Raw genomic sequence first — 19,871 nt, forward strand, 5'->3', positions numbered from 1 at the left:
CTCTTTCCTCCTTCTGTGGCCCAACTCTAGTGAGAAGGGGTTTAAACTTTAAACCCCTTCTCTCTTTGCTCCCCCCCCCGCCCTAGCTGGGGAAGGAAAGGGGAGGCTTTTGAAGATGCCTCCCCCCCCCTTTTGCTTCCCCTTCTGACATCACTTCCGGTGATGTCAGAGGTCGTGGTATATGCTAATAGCCCAGTAGCTCATTAGCATACCATATGCTAATGAGCTCCTGCAGCTCTTTTTCTAGAAAAAGACCCCTGTACAGGGGTCATTGGGGGGGACGCGGGGGGATGCCATCCCCCCGGGTGAGGTGCGGGAGGGCGGGGCCTGGAGCTCCCTGCTGGTGCCCGCTGGAGGTCGCCGCCGGCTGTGGGGAGGACACACTTCTGGTGATGTCAGGGGGTGTGGCATATGCTAATGAGTTATGCTAATGAGTCCCCCTAGCTCTTTTTCTATGAAATGACCCCTGCCTGTAGATATCTTGCATTAAGGTTATCATGGTATGCTTACATGTGTACTTCGAACTTGAATAAGGTAGCTCAGAGTATGTCATTTTGGAAAATAGTTCTCTTCAAACTGGCATAACACATAAGAAAAAGAGAATGTTGCTTACATTCTCACATGTGAAAAGCCAAAAAATACACCTAGATGGTTGGGGCACTGCAGTCCAAGTCCGAATGCAAAATGGGTGGGCCACAGGGAGGTAGCTAATCAGTTGTGCAGGTGGTTCAGGTAGCTGGTTTTCACACAGATAATTAATGTGTACAAGTAGCTGCTAATTGCACATTTCAGGAATGATTTATGGTGGAGCGAAGGGGAAAGAAGAACACAATCTAATTTCATTCGGAACCTCTGCCATTCATACAGTGGTATCAGCCAGCTGTGAGCTGGGACATGATTAATGAATACCGAGTAAACATGCAGGCAATATAAGGAGTGCCGGTTTTGATGGCATGCTTGTCGAAAGTGAAAGTGGCACTTCAGCAGTGGGTTGGGAGCACTGCACATTCATTTGCTCGTCAGATTCAACAGCAGTTGTGGTTCCGACATGTGGCTGTTTATACCCATCAGGATGACTCTTGGTTTAAAATGTAAACTACGAAACTTAACTTATATAAAAGGTTTGTGCTTTTGAGCAAAAGGTTAGGCTGTACACTATTTTTTGTGGTGGTCTACAGGGGAATGGATTTGTCCGGGGGCTCCTGTATATATTCAGTTTATTAAACTGTGTTTGAATGCTGGCTGTGATATTCTCTCTTGATTGCTGCTTGAGAACTCCAGTGTGTGGGGGGTAGGGGGGGTATACACACATACACACATCTCTGTTCTTTTTTAATCCTTTTTTAAAAATTCTCTAACCATTGCCCCCCAAAATACTTGAATAGGAGTATTGCATGCATTTTGTGGATAAAGTAATCTGTCTCCACATCTTTGTGTTTATTGTAGATAGTCTGTTCATAACACTTGCATTGTATACATGCTGTAACATTTTAACTAGCCTAGAGATGGAGAAAATTAATATGTCTGAGTATATCCTGACAGTTTATTATCATGCTATATATACAGGTTTCAAATGGCTTGTCTGTGTTACCTTAGAAAATATAGTGATATCTTAGAAAATATAGTGAATGCCTTTATAAGATCCTAAATAATCTTGAAAAGATGAAGATTCGCACTGGTATAAGAGAAAATTTGTAGATTTTCAGAACGTCCTAAGAGGTGTGCTTTTTAATGTCTTTTCCCCCCCAGTGTTTCTCTAGTCTTTTCTAAGTGTCCTAGAAATGAACACATTCACAGTATTCCCCTAATCAAGCCTCACCAACCAAATAATTTTTCATCTTTTTAATTTAAAATTTCTAAATCAGTGTTTCACAAAAATGCCCAATAAATACATACAAAAAAATTGAAAAACACAAGATAATACTGTTTAATATACTATTTAATATAACACAGTTAAAATCATGAAACCTATTGCAGTGCAAGTATTGGAACTTAAAATGTCTAACTATTACTGCAGTTTTGAACAATGTAAACTTATTTTATTTCTGTTTTTTTTCCCATTAGCTCTTGGAATTTGACAAAGAGCTGTCAGTCTTTAAAGACAAATTATATGAACTGGACATTTCATTTCCTCCCAGGTAAGAGATGCATATGGCAGTTTATTTAATTAACATCCTTCTTCTAAGCACACTTGGGAGTCTAGTCAGTTTGTTTTAGGAATAGAATACCAGGCATTGTAATGGCACTGTAATGGGAACTGCTAACAGACATGGCCCCAATCCAGAGTTTTTAGTATAATTTAAGCATGGCTTTTTGGCAAATGTGGACAGAATATGCATGTTACACATTTGTATGTTTTTTAAATTATTATCATGATACTGTTAATCTTCAAACATTGGTACAGTTCTTTCTGTTCTACTAGTATGGGGTTTAGTGGCACACTGCCTGCTTCCTGCTGTGAAATACATACAAATTCCCATCTTTGACATATATAGGACTATAGTGTTTATTGTTCTTAAGATAAAGCTTACTATTATCAGACTAGTTTAAAACAACATTTTCCAGTTCAACCTCAAATAGGATCCTTGTCAAGGAGTTTAATAACAAAAATGAATGTCGTCAAATCTTTTAGAGTAACCTCTGGTACAACAGCAAAACTAATAGGAAAAGGAAAGAGACTGGAGTAGTACTATTGCCCAGTCAGGTGGATGCAACAGGAAAAGTATTTCAGTTTCAGCACTAATAGGAATAGCCTAGGATTATCAAAATGGCTATATCATCTTAAACACCTACTGCAAACACACTTCTACCTATTAGGGCTGGCAACTGGTGGGAATCCAGAAGGTGTAGGGATGATGAGAGGAGACTTCGAGCAACAGCATTACATGACTTCCAGGAAAAAAACCAGATGTATCAATACGCATCTTTAGGAATCACGGAAAACTAGAGTTTCCACTGATTTCTTAGAGGTGGGATGTCAATTCCAGATTTCCCCAAAAGTGATATAATACTGGCTTTTATTTTTCTCCCATTGGCTGCCAGCGTGCCAATGACCAACCAACTTCTGAAAATGCTTTTTCTCAACAAATATGGAGAGGATTTTTATGAGTAACCTTATATGTTGGTTAGGATGTTTCAGTTCTTCCACAGCACTCATTTTTGCATCTGAGGCTGATGTAAACTTTAGTCATAATTGAAGTCAGAGAGAAAGGGCAAGACGAATTTACATGGAGGAGGAAGAGTTCCTGATCCAGGGGTCCAACCCTTTAATTGTTAACTACATCTGTGGTTTGGGGAGGAGAAGACTAAATGGAACTATTTGCATAAGAATCACAATGTTCATGGTTTTCATTTTACTTCTTCTGAAAAATTAGATTCTTTTTATGAAGATTAGTATCAACCTGTGGCAGAAACTGCCAGTTACTGCTTCTTCTGGGTTCATTTTAGTTTCCACTAGAGCTACCAGGTCCTGTTGTCCACCTCTGCTTCTAGCAGCAGTGGGAGGAAAATTAAAAACAAAAATAAGGCCTTGTCTACTTACAGGAAGTTCTTACCATAGAGTTTCTGGTGATTCCTTGAGCTGCTCAGAAGTGACACATGACTTGAGCTGTAACCTCTTCCTCACTTCCACCTCTGCATGCCCCTTTGTTCTTTGAGGTTCCCCAAGAGGATCAGCTTTGGGAATGGCACATGGGATGATAGAAAACAGGAGGAGACAGGAAAGATCAGATCTGCAAGCAAAGCTCTGCTCACGGTTCTTTGGGTCCAGAGCCCTGTTTTTATACTTGTTACAGCTTCAGAGGAAAGGGAACCTATTTCATGGTATACATTATGAAAATTCGATATTGGAGAGATTTTAGAATACATGTTTGGAAGGAGAAGAGCACAGAATACCCTTTACGCTCAGAAGAAATGCTATCACTAAAGAATTTCATGCACAGGAACTACATGGAACAACTACAGATGCCACAAACAAAAAATTCTTTAGCAAACAAAAAAAGGAGAATTACATAAAGACACTTCTGATGTGAGGCTTATGTGCTTAATAGATTAACATTTGGATTTAAAGAGAGAGTCTGTAAGACATTTCAAAGACCATATTAGAACACAGATTTCAAACTGGTGTTAACTTTAGCAAATACTTAAGAATTGGAGAAGAAACTTACTATCCCTAACTTACATTTTGCAATTTTTTGCATAATCATGTCTTCTGCAAACGAAGATACTGTAATTTTGTGCTGTGCTCTTTGATTTCCTGAAACAATGGGAATAATCTCCTGAGAACTTATTCTCACATCATTGAAATGTTATACCGTACTTAACTACAATACTCAAGAAACAAATAAAGCGGCAGATGCCCTTGTAAAATAGCAGCAGTTTGAACATGGAAGATCATTGGTACAGCCCAGTAAGCACAACCCCTCTCCCCACACTTCAGTGAGATTTTCTCAAAATTGTACCACTGCACTCCGCAAACATAAAGAAAAAGACAGACACATAAATAAAAACATGATACACTTGTGGAGTGACTATCACAAATCCTGCTTGATAAAGAGCCAAAAAGACTTACCTGCAGTGCAGGTAATTTGTAGAATCGTTGTTCAATTTTTCCTCCATAGTTTCCTCCAAAGAACAGTGCCATATATCACAAAATGTAATACCCAGCCACATTACAAAATAAATTATTTGATTATGCCATCACATGTCCAGGTCATGTGCATAGCACATATGAGTGAGTGACAAGGTATTTATTACAGTCACAGACCAGCACAGAAGTAAATGTATTATCAGAAACGTTACATGTAAATTACATAAAATATATTAAAATAAAAGATCTATTTGGAATTTACTTTGTGGCAACACTTAAATAGTGTTGCAATTTAGTATCCCAAAACCTTTGTTTTAATTATGGATCTGGCTTTTGAGTACTAGGAGAATACCTCAAATTAAGTAATTTCTCTGAAATTACCAACTGAAAGTATTTTGGTATTTGTGTGTGTGTGTGTGTGTGCGTGCATGTGTCTGGAAGTCATGGCAACCTCTGGTGACTCCTACTAGGGCACAGAGGACATTCAGAGAAGTGGCTTGATAGCCTGCCTCTGGCCTCCTGGCCCTGGTATTCTCTGGAGGTCTCCCATCCAAATACTTGCTAGGGTCAGCCCTGCTTGGCTTCCAAGATCTGACGAGATCCAAGTTGCCTGGGCTATCCAGATCAGGGCAGCAGTCTATTAATGTCAAAGGTGCAGTCATTAATCCTGTATATCCAAGCACAAGCATCAACATAGCACATATGAAGTGTGCATTAAAATATTAACCATGTTCTGAATTCCTGGTTATTATGGAACAACTACATCACCACAACCCTGTGGATGTCCCTGAAATTTCTCCATACTCAGTTCCTGAGTTAAGGGTTCAGTGCCTTGTTTCATCTGGGTGTCTTCTCTAGGTTTTTTAACACCAGTTTAAGCACCTATTATATTTACAACTCACATTATATTTTTTAAAGAAACAAACGCATTTCTATGACAGTGACCTGGGGGGTTTTGGTAGTTTTTATGTGTGCTTGTGTGTGTGCGCATGTGCATGTGAATGTGTGTGCACCTGGAAGTCATGGCGACCTCTGGTGACTGATCCCTACTGGGGCCCTGGAGTATATTCAGAGAGGCAGCTGAATAAAGCCTGCTGCCGCCTCCCGACTGCTGGTATTTCAAGGAGGTCTCCCATCCAAGTACTTGCCAGAGTCAACCCTGCTTAGCTTCCGAGATCTGACGAGATTGGTCTTGCCTGGACTATCCAGGTCAGGGACTAAGACAGTGACTCTTAATGGGGGTCATATAATTTCTGGGGGCAATGCGCAAATATTGGTGGGCATTCAGAATCTTGGTGGAATTCAGGATTTTTAGGCAGCTCCTCTTCTCCATTTGCAGTGACTTCTGATGGCAAGCGAAGGAGAGTTGTTTTATAATGTTCACCTGTTGGCAGTGTTCCCTCTAAGCTGAGTTAGTGTGAGCTAGCTCACAGTTTTTTAGCCTCCGGCTCACACATTTTTGTCCCAGTTCAGGAAGGACGGCTCCGGAGCAAACTAATTAATGCAGTAGCGAAATCGCTCGCCCACAGCCTGAATGCCAGTAGCTCACAAAGTAGAATTTTTGCTCACAAGACTCCACAGCTTAGAGGGAACATTGCCTGTTGGTGGTGGAAAGTGCCATCAAGTGTCAGCTGACTTACAGTGATCCCAAAGGGTTGTCAAGGCCAGAGTCTAACAGAGGTGGTTTGCTGTTTCCTGCCTCTACATAGCAACCCTGGGCTTCCTTGATGATTTCCCATCCAAATACTAACCAGGCCAGACCCTGCTTAGTTTCTGAGATCTGACAAGATCAGGTTAGCCTGGGCCATCCAAGTCAGGGCTGTTCATCTTGTACTGAGGATAAAATCCCAGATCCTAGATTTCTCCCATGGACTCTAAAAGTGGCACACAGCAAATGGGAATAAAACCATACATTAGTCTGCAGTGCAGTGCTTTTATGTCCTGATTTTTTACTAGTTTACTATGAGCTTGATTGCCACCTCAGATCCTTCCAGGGGCACCCCCCCAGCTGAGCCTTTCTTTGAGCTGCTAATTCAACTACAGTGCAGACCTTTTTTCAGTGACAGCTGCATCATTCCCTGCCCACCCTGCCATAAATAAATTGGTGGGGCATTTGACATATGAAGCTGCCTTATACCGAATCAGGGAGAAAATAAAAGGGCTGAACCAGTTACTAAGGGATAAAAATAAGGCTGATGGTACAAGTAAAGTAAAAATTATATTACTCAGCTAAAAATTCCCAATATGTTCCGCCACCAGACTTCTTCAGGGGACTCTGCTAGTCGTTCAATGTTCCTTCAAAAAGAGTACAAGATCTCAGTAGCCTGTTGGTGAGACTCGCAGGGAATTTTTAGCTGAGTAATAAAACATTGTTTTTACTTTTCTTGCTCCATCAGCCTTGGCCTTATTTTTTTATCTCTTTTACTGAATCAGGCCATTGGTCAGTGTTGTCTGCTCAGTGTTGGCTACTCAGACTGGCAGCTGTCCAGGGTCTCAGGCAGAGGTCTTTCAAATCACCTAATATCTGATTCTTTTAACTGGAGATGCCAGGAATTGAGATTTTCTGTAGACAAAGCAAATGCTCAGCCACTGAACAACTGCCCATCCCCAAACAATAATGTTGTATGGAGAGGGTAGTAGTACAGTGAAAGTTAAGAAGCCCTGTTAAGACATACCATTGTTCTATTTTGCTGTGTTGTTTTTTAAAAAAAATATGGAACCTTGCACACATTTTCTCATTGTCCTGTCTTAAAGGTTTTATGGCCTCTTGGATAAATTGGTGTCCTTATAGTAATTGCAGTACAGATTCGATATGATATTCCTTTCTCCTCCACTCCCTGCAAGAATGCCAAAGCAATGGCTTTAAGTCAGAATGCTTAATTTAAAAAACAAAACACCAGCCACTCCATTCAGAAAAAGTAGCCTGTGAATTTCCTCACAGTTTGAAACATAGAAGAAAGTTGCCTTCTCCTTTCCTTGCATTTAGGCTTAAAGAATACGATACAAGCTGTAAATTCATATCACTTACGCTCAAGAAGCTATCAGTCAGGTCAGGCGTGACAACTTTGAACACTGCACACCCTTGTGATGAATTTGGCTTTCCCGTGTTAGTGGTGGTCCTGGAGCCAGGGAGGCCTGACACGGCCGTGATGAAGTGCCAGCGGTCTGACAAGAAGAGTGAAGATGACTTGTTTAGGTACAGGAGGCAGTAAATACACTGAGACCAGAATAATAATAGTCATTAAAAAATTGAGGACAGCGTGCCTAGACTTTCAGGAGGAGAACAGAAATGTTTCTGTGAATGATTCATAAAATCATCCTCACAGTCTCCAGTTAGAGAATCTCTTTTCATTTTGTTTGGAGGTTTGATTTGGCTGCAGGGCTAATTGTCAAAGTTTTTAATACCTTTTTAAAAGTTCAAAGTATTTCAGGAAGGGCCTTTATTATAACTGATCGTAATTTACTGCAGGGTATACAGAACATGTGTAAGACAGGCAGTATCCTGTCAGAGTTAAACACTGTTAAGGCCCCTTGGTTGCAACTGGAAAGTTAAGCGTCCTGTGAAAATCAGTGGCACTTAAACATTGACTTTGTATGGATGGTGCCCAATAGCTTTGTAAGCAGCTTAGCAGTTTACTGCAAAATGGCAAAAGCAGGTTAAAGTTTTCAAAATTAGCAAAATGCCATTGTTAGGTAGGCAAGGGGGGGAGTCAAAGAGTCCTCAACATGATTCACACAGAAAGGAACAAGAATGAAACTTGGGAGGGGAAAATCTCAGGCTTACACGGTCCATTCCCTTCTTCTCATTCCCTCCTCCTCTCGTGTACAGTTAGGAAATTAATAGTGCAATCCTAAACAGAATTGCTCCAAATCAGCGGGCTTAGACTGGAGCAACTCTCTGTAGGATTTCACTGTAAACGTTTCTGTTTGACAGCAGCCCATAGTTGTTGTTGTTGTTTTTCATGTGTGAACCATATTTGTATGTTGCAACACATTCAGTACGTCCAAGTGCAGAGGGAAAGACTGCTTTAAAAATGGTATATGGTTTTTGGTATGTTTTGCTAAGAAAGATCTTAAGAAAAAAATCTTTTCTTCTCTTTCCTTAGAATCCTTGCTATGTGTACAATAATAAATGCTATACTAATGAATGGCAATCTTGTTCAGGGGTGTTCCCCATTTTCAGAAATAGCTGATACCTGCAGTAAATCCCTTCAAAACAGTGCTAATACTGCAATATGTATTTTATCCTTTCCAAGTGATGTCATTATTTATTGCATATTTGTATAGATTTCTCCCCCCCCCATGTCAAAATGATCATTCTTTTTTACTGTGTTTTACCTGTCTTTACAATTGATGCTAAAATTGTTACTGACATGTTTAGCTCTCATAACAAAGAATGAAATTATTAGTTAGAAATGGGGAATGTAGCTGAATGTCAGTTCTTACTGAATGATGCATTTGAATACTAGCATTTAGGGAGGAAGGGAATACAGGTATATAACCTGCTTTTAAAACTTCTGCTATTTTTCTATTTATTATGTTAGTGATTTGAAAGAGGAAGGAAAGGCACAGTGCTCTAGTACCCAGTGAAATAAAAGGATGGATCCTCTTATAGTGTAAAAACTGGTTAAGCAACCATAAGTAGAGAGTAGGAATAAATGGACAGGTCCTACAGTGGGGTCCTACAAAAGATCAGTATTGGAACTGATGCTATTGAATTTGCTTGTAAATTATTTGGAATTGGGTGTGAGCAGATGATACCAAGTTATTCAGAACACTGAAAATCAAAGTGGAATGTAAAGAGCTCCAACAGGATTTCTCTACATTAGTTGATAGGGCAACAATGAAGAAACGGAAGTTCAGTGTAAGTAAGTGTAAGGTGATGCACACTGGAACAAAAACCCCTAACTTTAAATGTATACTGATGGGATCTGAATTGTCCAGGGCTAAGAGGGAAAAGCGATGGGGGGGATGTAGTTGATGCTTGATGAAAATGTCTACTCAGTTTGTGGCAGTGATGAAAAAAGACAAACTCCCTACTGAAAAGGAATTGAATATAAAGCTGTCAATATTGTAATAGCCTTGTATAGACCTATGATATGGCCTCTGGAATAGTCTTTATAGTTTTGGTTGCCATACCTCAGAAAAAAATAGTACAATGCTGGAAAATGCAGAAGAGGGCAACCAAGACAATTAAAGAAGTTAGAGCACCTTTCCTATGAGGAAAAGGTAAAGAGCCAGTGGCTTTTCAGTATAGAAAAAAGGTAACTAAGAGAGGACATGTTAGACGTTTATAGAATTGTGTGTGGCTTGTAGAAAGCAGATGTGGAGAGGGGTTTTTTTTCTCCCTCTCCCACAGTACTAGAAATCAGGGGCACTCGATGAAGTTGATGGGCAATAAACTCACAACAGAAAAAAATGAAGTACTTCTTTACTCAATGAGTAATTAGTGGAATTCACCGCCAGTGGAAATTGTGATGGCCACTACAGTAGACAACTTCCAAAGACTTAGTAGACAGATTAATGAAGGAAATTTCATTCATCAATGGCTACTAGTTTAAAGGACCCTCACAATGGAGACCATAAACTTCTGAATACCAATGCTAGAAGGCAATACCAGAGGAAGGGCCTGGCTTACATGACCTATTTGTTGACCTCCAGAGAAACAGATTGTGTGAGTACTGTGGACTAGATGGATACCTAGTCTGATCCTAGAGGGCAACCCTTATATAGTATGGGGATTAACATTACATTACTGTTAATTCTCAAAGACAACTACAAAAAATTTTCTGCTCTCATGTCAATTTTTTGTTTGTTATTTAAATTGAAGCAAAGCTGATGAATAATGTTTGTATCTAAGTACTTGTAGTTTCTATTTAAAAACCACAGAAAAGTAGGAAGACTCTTCTCTTGTACTAGAATATTTGGCAAGTCTAGCCAGATACAACCTTGATCTGCAACTGTCTCGTTGCATTTGGTAACAAACAGAAAACTGACATCTCAAGAAGTTAGCATCCACCTAGTACACAACACAAATCTGTGAAACTATCAGAGAGAGTAACTTGGTTGTAGCAGATTTCTTTAAGCTGACAACCCATTGAACAAAATAACTGCCCATAAAATAAACCTATTTTTTAAAAAAGAAAAAATAACAAATGCCAGACATTTGAATTGAATCAGCCAGAAGACTCTGAATTCTCTCTCAAAAGTGACCTTTTTATTTCAGGATTATGTGTGAGTATAAAATGTGTTGGAGAACTGAATGCGGCATAACATCCTGCAGTAGAGAGATATAGAAAAAACTGTGCTTGTCAAATGGAGTTTTGGTTACTTTAGAAGTGAAAACATGTGAAACTAAAGTCAAGGACTTATCAATTCTATTTAAATCAGTAGGTCTTGAAAATGCTTAGTTTTGACCATGTTGTTGATGTATGGGACAAGTTCTATGATTTCTGTAAGTACTGTCATTTGAAAATAATTCTGCTTTATCAAAAAAATAATAGAAGATTGTATATTCATGCTTGGCTTCTATAGAAGCCATGCTTTTATATTAATATGATATTCATCACTATTTTACTTTATAGCACAGTAATTTGAAATTGTATGCAATTTGTAGTTGTCTTGTCAATGGTTCTTAAGGCGATGTTTCACGGTTATTAATATGCAAGTGTAACTACTTTAAATTAGCACACACAGAGAGCCCTGAGGTCATTAGCATCTAATGATGCAAGATCCATAAAACCATCAAAATAACTTCTGAACTTGCTAATATTTCATGTTCCAGGAGAACATATGTGATTATTTCATCTTTGCAGGCAAAACACCACTGCTGTTATACAATACAAAGGGCTGATTTGCCAGCTACTTGATAATACAGGAAATATTCATATGGCTGAAGATGAATCCTCACTTCAGATGCAATTATTATTTCATTCTCAACTAATCTGAATCTTTTGAATTTATACAAACATATAAGGCCCAAATTTAGGTGTATTCAGGAATGTCTTTTAAATGCACTTTTTCTAAAGATTGCCGATGTATGAATGATAAATAGAAAGCAGATTACTAAATCAAACTTATATGTTACTCAATGAGGCTGTTTCACAAAACGTGTATACATAGAAATCCCAAATTTAGACTTGTCTGTGAGCATTCCCTTAGTTTAGGAAGCAATGGAACAATCTGCTTACAGAATTCGGAACACTAGCCTTTCATTTCACCACTTACGTCCATCCCACTTGGGTGTGTCAACTTTCTGGCAAGCTCTTCTACAATTACTCATTATTGCAAAGCATTGTGTTCTTGTTTTATATCTCAAGATACACAGTGTCTCTTATTAACAAAAAGGAGGAGAGAGAGAGAATATGCAGCAAGGTGAACAAAACAGCTCTTCTGGTTTTATTGCTGTTTTTTTGAACTGTGATTTTCAATCTTCATCCTTCAGGGTGCCCTTCCCACACTGATTTATATGCGAAGGGAATTCAACAAATTGTTGGAGGACTCCTGGCCATACTTCTAGATGCACTGAGTTCATACTGGGCACTGATGTGGACGCCTTCCACATGGGGAATGGATTTCATGGTTTCCCTGTTGCTGGTGAAGTAGCAGATTAAGTGTAGCAACAACGGGACTTCTTTGTGGCTGGTTTCCTCGCAGTTTTCCTCTCCTAGTTCCCCAAAAGTGGCCAACCCCGTCTCCTGGGCTACCAGGGCTTTGGCAGTTTATTTTTTTTAATTGGCACAAGAATATTATTGTATCGATATGCTGTTATAGCAATGAGTGAAAGAGGTTCTCTGAATTCTCAACTTTCATTTTAAGAAAAGTAAGTCTCTAGCCATTTCCCTAGTCTTTTTCCTTTCCTGCTACACCTGTTGTTACAACACTATCCTATTAAAATGGTATCCTATTAAAATGGTATCCTATTAAAATGGTATTCTACACAGGGACAGGGTCAGGAAAAAGGACTGCCACATGGTCTGTAGAATCTGAATTTTCCTATCCATGCACCAGCCATCCGGGCTTTACCGTGGACTTTCCCAAAATGTCAGAGCAAAGCAAGTGTGAGAAAGATCAGAAAAAAGCTGGGGAAACCCCTGGAGGTACACAAATGTACCTCAGTGCTGTGGGGAAGCAGGAAAAAAACCTCACTTCCCAAAAGCATTGAGCTTGGGGCAGATAACCCATGCAGAAATGGCCCAGATCTGTTGGGCTTCTAGATCTGCCATGTAAAATGAGCTCTGCACTTTATATGGGAAATCCCTGATTGGGCTGTCTGACCTTTTTTATGATAAAAAGCAGCCATTGAGTAGCCCCTGTTTGGATTGACAGCATGGCATGAAGGGAGGTGGGTTTGGCTCTTTCCTCTCTACTGTTCCCCACTCCTTCCCCTATAGCTGATATCCTGATTAGGGATGGGCACAAACCTCATCACAAACCTAATTTTGTCATGAACATCACCAATTCGTGGTTCATGAGCCTCACCGTGTGAGATCATGTGTCCCACAAACCCCCCTGTTTTTCATGGAGATTTGTGAGGTTTGTGCCACTGGTTTGTGAGCTGGACACACTAGTGCCAATGAATTAATTGTCAAAGCAATGGAGGGATGGGCTTCTGCAGCCCTAGAAACACCAATAGTGGCCCTCCAAAGCATGTTAGGCAGCTCTGGCTGCTAACAAGAGAGCTCCCATTCTGCTCTATGGGAGCAGAATGGATATATACTCCCAGCTCTACAATAGGGAGGTGGGCAGTACTTGACCCCCCCCAAACCAATCCTCACGAAATTTTGAGGACAGGTAGAGGGGCATCCTGGGGAGGTCTGCAGGGGGGGGCATTTGACACACTCCTCCTGAACCTTCAGCTGTGATTTCCCCAGAGAACACATTCCTGGGTACACCTGCTTTGGAGGGCTGCTACTCAGCTCCCCACAGCCAATCCTCACCAAACTTGGAGGCAGGTAATAGGGGATCCCACGGAGGTCCTCTGCAGGTTTGATGCCCCTAGCTTCCCAGGGGTTCATTCGACACACTCCTGATTAAGAGAGCACTTTCCTGGGGGCATCTGCTTTGGAGACTGTAACTCTGCCCCCCTAAATCCAATTGTCACCAAACTTGGAGGGCAGGTAGAGGAGAGTCAACTGGAGACGTGCTGTGAGTTTGGCATCTCTAGGCCACAGAGGGGCGTTCTACCACACCATGAAACTCACAAACCATGAAACAGTTCATTAAACAGAAAGATTCATGAAGATTCATGGTTCGTGAGACTCCACAAATTGGGACAAACCTCCATTTTCCTGGTTTGTGCCCATCCCTAATCCTGATAGAGGCAAAATATAAGCACCTGTATTTTATCTTTCTTTTTACCTTTTTTACAAAGAGTGATTAACACATGGAATTCACTGTTACAGGAAGTGGTGGCGGCTACAAGCATGGATGGCTTCAAAAGGGAATTAGATAAGCATATGGAGCAGAGGTCCACCAGTGGCTATTAGCTACAAGGTATAGGTAGGGACTCTGGGGCAAGTGATGCTCTGTCTTCTTGGTGCTTGGGGGGGGGGGTCAACAGTGGGAGGGCTTCTAATGTCCTGGCCCTCCTGATGGCACCTGGTATTTTTGGCCACTGTGTGACAGAGTGTTGGACTGGATGGGCCTTTGGCCTGATCCAACATTGGCGTCTCTTATGTTCTTATGTTCATATGTTCTTATGTACCTGTCTGCCTCAGTTACTTTTTAGCATTAAAGCAATACATTGGCAGGTTGGATAATGCACCTCCCATTTACAGGGCAATTCATCTCAGAGTGTCTCCCATCACCATTGTCTGGAAGCAGAAATACAAAGTGTTGTTGTTCACTGTGTGCCCTTTGTGATCCCAGAGCTCACTGTTAAATCAGCATAGAATTTAATTGGTCTCCCCTTTTTTCCTTATACCCAGAGGTGCATTAATTGGTATAGAAGTTGGACAATGTGTTCTACATCCATTCCTTGTCGCCTCCATGTTTGTTTACCTGCACCATAGGGGATTAGCCATTCCCTTGTGGCTATTTATTAGGGAATGACCTGGCTATTTATTAGGGAGTGACCTGACTCAGCTTGCCAGCTACTTGAAAAATCCCCTCTGTGGCATTACCATAAATTCTTGTTTTCCAGAAATAGTTTACAGTGCAGTTCTGGAGATACATTCATTTTAAGCATGCTTGGGTTTTTTTCTGTTGTATTAGCCATGATGGGCTGTTTCCAGTGTTTTTAAACTATGTAGGCTCTATCAGTCGCTTGACACCCTGACATTAAGCAAACAGCAAGCTCAGTTTGTGCTGGAAATAGGTCTTTGGTAGACTGTAATCACTAGGAGAAGGAGGTAGGTGTGAAAAACGAAATAAGGACATTGTGGTTAGCCATGATACAGGTGGGCAATTGTTAACTTTATCACCTCTCTCCATTAATTATTATAATTATTCTTGTAACTGTTGTGTGGCAGAGATAGCAACTGACTTACCAGGGGTTCACACCCACGTACAAGGTTTGCTTTCAGATAAGTGTGCATGCACAGTAATCTCATGTATTAATCATTCTCTTAAAGTGACCTGTTCTTGTTTGTCGTTGCATTAGGCTGTCATGTAATTTACTGCTTGGACATATGTTCATGTCTCAGATAGCCTCTCTTCTCTGTGATTTTTTTCCCCTTCCCTTTCAGCAACCCTCCTTGTTGACAGTTTGTTAGCTTTGACACCTCTAGACAAGAGTGACAGGTCAAATCTCATTCATAGCTGGGAGGTTTTTCTTCTGGATTTCTCAGCAGCTTCTAGTAACGTATTATTCCAGGATGCAGCTTAATCTACAAGCCTTGCTTATTTTCTTGCCTTTGATTTTCTCTTATGACCTTTCTCCCCAGAAGGAGTTTTGGCCTTATTATAGTGCTCACGCAAGAACACTCCCCCCCCCCTTCTTATTTTGTGCTGCACTGAGCAATGCATAGCAAGGTCATTCTAAAATACAGCAACGTCTCCTTTCCCTCTTGGTAGACTAAAATCCTTTTACCTTTCTCACTGACTTCCACAAACTCAAGAAAGCTATTTTTATTCTCAGGTGTTGTTACCACTCTAACACAGGGCTAAACTACATATTTTTGCTTCTTCCTTGGTGGTAACCAAAACTCTTTCCTCTTTGCTTCTCAGGGTTAAACTACATGTTATATAGAACACTCGTGGCTGTTTAATCTTCAATAGCAGTCATGGGGGCAGTTTGTAGTGAAATCCCTGCCCCTGCCTCTGTTTGCTGAATAGTAATCAAGGGCTGGAGCCACTATTAGAAGGGGAGAGACTGGTACCCATGTGCTCGCTGTCCTTTTCCCCCACTGGGACTAACAGCAGGGGGATTATAATATTGGGGGGATTATAATATGGGGAGAAATGATTAAAACTTCACTCTTGTAGTTTCAATCCAAATTCTCCCCCTGCTGCAGCTACAGCTAAAATAAATGTTGGGAGATCTCCCACATGACGTGGGAGCTACCTTGAGCCAAAAGGAAAGGTAGGGTATAAATATTTTAATTAGTTAATAATAAATAAATAGAATGTGGATTGCCCTGCACTTGCCAGATTTTCTCAGGATTCCAGATTATTAAAATTTATCTGGTCTACACATTACCTCAACTGTGCCAGTTCCCTGTGGTGCCAATCATGATGTCCAGGACTGATAACCACAGTGCTGCTTCCCAAAATGTAGAGACTTTCCTTGCCACTGTTCCTTGTGTGTCCTTTAGGATTCACAGTTGGTGAGAAAATTCTCCGTATCATAAGGGAAAGTCTTGTGGTAACCAGCTCTAGATATTATAATGCAGAGGTGGAAAACTGGTGATAAGAAAAGGGCTGAAGCGTGGTTAAGATAATGGATTGGATTTATATTAAATTTTCCATCCGCAAATACGAACTTTCTGGCCTTCTCCCTCCCACTGCAGCCTAATGATCACCACAAAATCTTGTTCCTAGGGGACAAACAACCCTGAGGAATGACATGAAGGGGAAATTGACATAAATTTCATCCAGCCATATATGTAAACTGGACCTGTGCAGTTTTACCACAGTGCTGGATTGGTAAAGTGTTTGTTTCCCAGCATGAAAAAGACAAAAGAAACCTTCTTACTGTGTTGGCATACCTTGAGTTAAAGGAGATCTTAATAATTATTTGCCCTCACTGAATGACTGGTCTTGGCTGTTCATTTGGTATTTTATGGACTCTTCTTGTGAAGCAAATCAGAGCAGGTTGAACTATTGAGAACACAGCATATTAAGTTGCCTTGCATATTTCTCACATTTATATGATCATGGCTGTATAACTCTTTGCTGCAACAGGGTCTATTATCTGTCACCTTCTGTCTTCAGTGTTGGCATGGCCATACCAACTTCTGTTCTTCCGACACATTTCTAAAAGGTTAAATATACTATAGGAGGACCCAGTAAGGCATTATTGACATTCAAATGTGTTGAGTTTGACATTATCACCCAGGCAATTCATGGGTTTGCGATGGGCATGTTTTATAATCAATAAGAACAGATTTTATGTGCTGAGAACATGACCAGGGGTAGAGTGAAGTAGCCTTTTATTTTGTGATGAAGAAAAAGATCTTGTTTGCCTTTGGAAGCATTCCATTGCATCCATCCTGCCAAAGCAGCCAGTGTAATCAAACATAATTGTGAAAGAATGCTGCACACACCGTTATTTTTTGAAATGTAATAAAATGTGAACAAAGTGGGTTCACTAACCCATGCAAAAATATATATATAGTCCTAGGTGAATCTATAAAAGCTACTTGGAAAAATTGGACTGTGTCTGACGTTAACCTTTTTTGCTTTGGGTACTACGTGGTGTTATGACTAAGGAACTATTTACCCTTTTACCCTTTGCTTAGTTGACAGACATACACACACATCTCTTTTATTGTGACCTTTGACTCTGATTGTTAGCTTGGTCACCATGGAGTTATTCTAGTATTTGCAAGCTGCAGCTGTTTAACACATTGTACTTTAACTCCTCTGTTTGCAAGCCTTGTTTACTCTCCTGATTTTCTTAAATGAGAAACACATCATGACCAGTTAGCTAACAGAGTGTCATAAAGGGTTATTAGTGTTTCCATACATGCAAAGTGGCTAATTTAATCCTGATAGCAACATATCCTATAGCTAGAACTCAGCTACCCAATTCATAGGATGAGCACATGAGGAAGGCTTGATAATTTATTATCATTTGCCAAACAGAGATGTCTTTAATGAACTAAGTTGATTGTGCTTATAGAATATGAATCTCTATTTTGCTTTCGGGCAACTGAAGAAATGGCAAATTAATTAGTGCTCTAATCTTTGGGAAATATCTAGTGGGAGTCTGGCACATTGCTTGAGCAGCCAGCTATACTGACTCTTTAAAAGCTTTTTCACATTGGCTGGTTGATCATTTCTGATGAAGTAGTAATAAGCAAGCTGGCTCTCATAAAGCATAATAAGAGCCTGCATAATTAAGAACATGCGACATGAGCACCATGCCACTCAGCTTGGTTGTTTATGGTCTGTGTACTCTGTAGGCTACAAGAAGTACTGGGAGACTGAGAATCTTAAGAATCTCTTATTTTGGTTTCGTAAAGTGGGTTTCTAGCCATCATTGTGGGGGAATCATCTAAGTTGCATTCAAATGTTGTGGGCAAACTTATGTTTCTTCATGACCGGAACAAACCTGAAGAGTAGTAGTGCTTGCAAACACCTTCCCTTGAATGCCAAGCACAATTGAAGACTTCCTGAAGTCTTCATTCTGACTCCAGTTTGTCATGATGCCTGTGTAAATTGGTAAATATCTCTTCCCCCCAAACCAGGATTCTAAACCAGGGTTAAACAGTGGCTTAGAATTCCAGACTCTAAGGAAGAAGCAAACTCCAATTTTCTTCCGATTTACTTTTCCAGCACCCCAGCATTTCTGAAGGGATCCTTTACGTGGACAATGAGAGGGGGGAGGATTTCATTAATCCTTTTTGCCTTTGCAGCAAATGTTATTGTTCATTATTTTAAAACAGGAAAGAAATCACCATCATAATCATGCAATTATAATATTATCTTAATGAAAAGGTTTTTTAAAATATCCACATTAAAGAATAAGAAGAGGAGATTGGATTTCTACCCCGCCCTTCACTTGGAGTCTCAGAGCAGCTAACAGACTCCTTTCCCTTTCCCTTCCCACAACAGACACCCTGTGAGGTACATGGGGCTGAGAGAGCTCTTTCCAGAATTGCCCTTGAGAGAACAGCTCTGACAGAACTATGGCTTGCCCAAGGTCATCCAGCAGCTGCAAGTGGAGGAGTGGGGAATCAAACCCGGTTCTCCCAGATTAGAGTTCATGCACTTAACCACTACACCAAAAATTCCCGGCCCCCTGAAAATGAAAGTATTAGGAATATGTTCAGGTATCATGAGGGAACAGGAAGTAACTAATTAAGCGCCATGACGAATCAGGAGCTGATTTAAGTTAAGAGACAATGAGAATTTAGAAGCCCTGACCTGGATGGCCCAGGCTAGCCTAATCTTATCAGATTTAGGAAGCTAAGCAGGTTTGGCCCTGGCTAGTCTTAGGATGGGAGACCGTCAAGGAGTTCCAGGGTCCTTATGCAGAACCAGGCCATGGCAAACCACCTCTGAACACCTCCTGCCTTGAAACCCCACAAGGTCACCATAAGTTAGCTGTGACTTGACAGTGAGCCCTCCTCCTTCCATCTATCCAAAAGATGTTTCTGAGTTCTCAGCAGAGAGAGCCTTAGTCTGCAATGCGAAGAACACTTTCCGGGGATAAGCCGCATGGAAAACATGGGACTTACTTCTGAGTAGACCTGGTTATGATTGCTCTCTTAGCTTACCTGATAGTAGCAGTATTCCTTTGTATATGAAACACATACATTATGACTGAAGTTTTGGTAAATTACGTATGTGTAAATCCTACCAAAAGCAGCTTATTCATACAAAACTGGTCCTGGAGTTTTTGATAATGGGTTAAAGTCACCTTCCACCAAAGCTCCCATGGATTTTTATTGAGCTGTTTTAAACCTTTGGCCACAATCCAAACTTCAGGGGACAGAATTCCCAAAGCATATACCGATGGTTCCCCAGCAAATAGTTCCCCAGTTCTGAAGGCTCTTGAATGTTCCCCCCATTGCAGAAAGGAGGTACTGTTCTCTATCCATCTTTTGCAAGGGTTGTAAAATTTCAGTTCAGTTTCTCATTTGCTGAGTTCTGTGTCATATTTTGAGATTATTTT

At 40.5% G+C, this 19,871-nt stretch overlaps 1 protein-coding gene across 2 annotated transcripts in view; it reads left to right on the forward strand.

Moving 5' to 3' along the window:
* INPP5A (inositol polyphosphate-5-phosphatase A) overlaps positions 1 to 19,871 on the forward strand; it is a 355,150-nt gene that overhangs the window by 316,708 nt on the left and 18,571 nt on the right. For both annotated transcript variants that reach the window (XM_015426891.1, XM_015426890.1), the window contains exon 12: positions 2,065 to 2,138. In XM_015426891.1, the coding sequence (XP_015282377.1) occupies positions 2,065 to 2,138 (74 nt within the window). The remainder of the gene's footprint in view (positions 1 to 2,064; positions 2,139 to 19,871) is intronic.

Source organism: Gekko japonicus, unplaced genomic scaffold (assembly GCF_001447785.1).
Source record: "Gekko japonicus isolate JY-2015 unplaced genomic scaffold, Gekko_japonicus_V1.1 scaffold35, whole genome shotgun sequence".
Taxonomy (NCBI): domain Eukaryota; kingdom Metazoa; phylum Chordata; class Lepidosauria; order Squamata; family Gekkonidae; genus Gekko; species Gekko japonicus.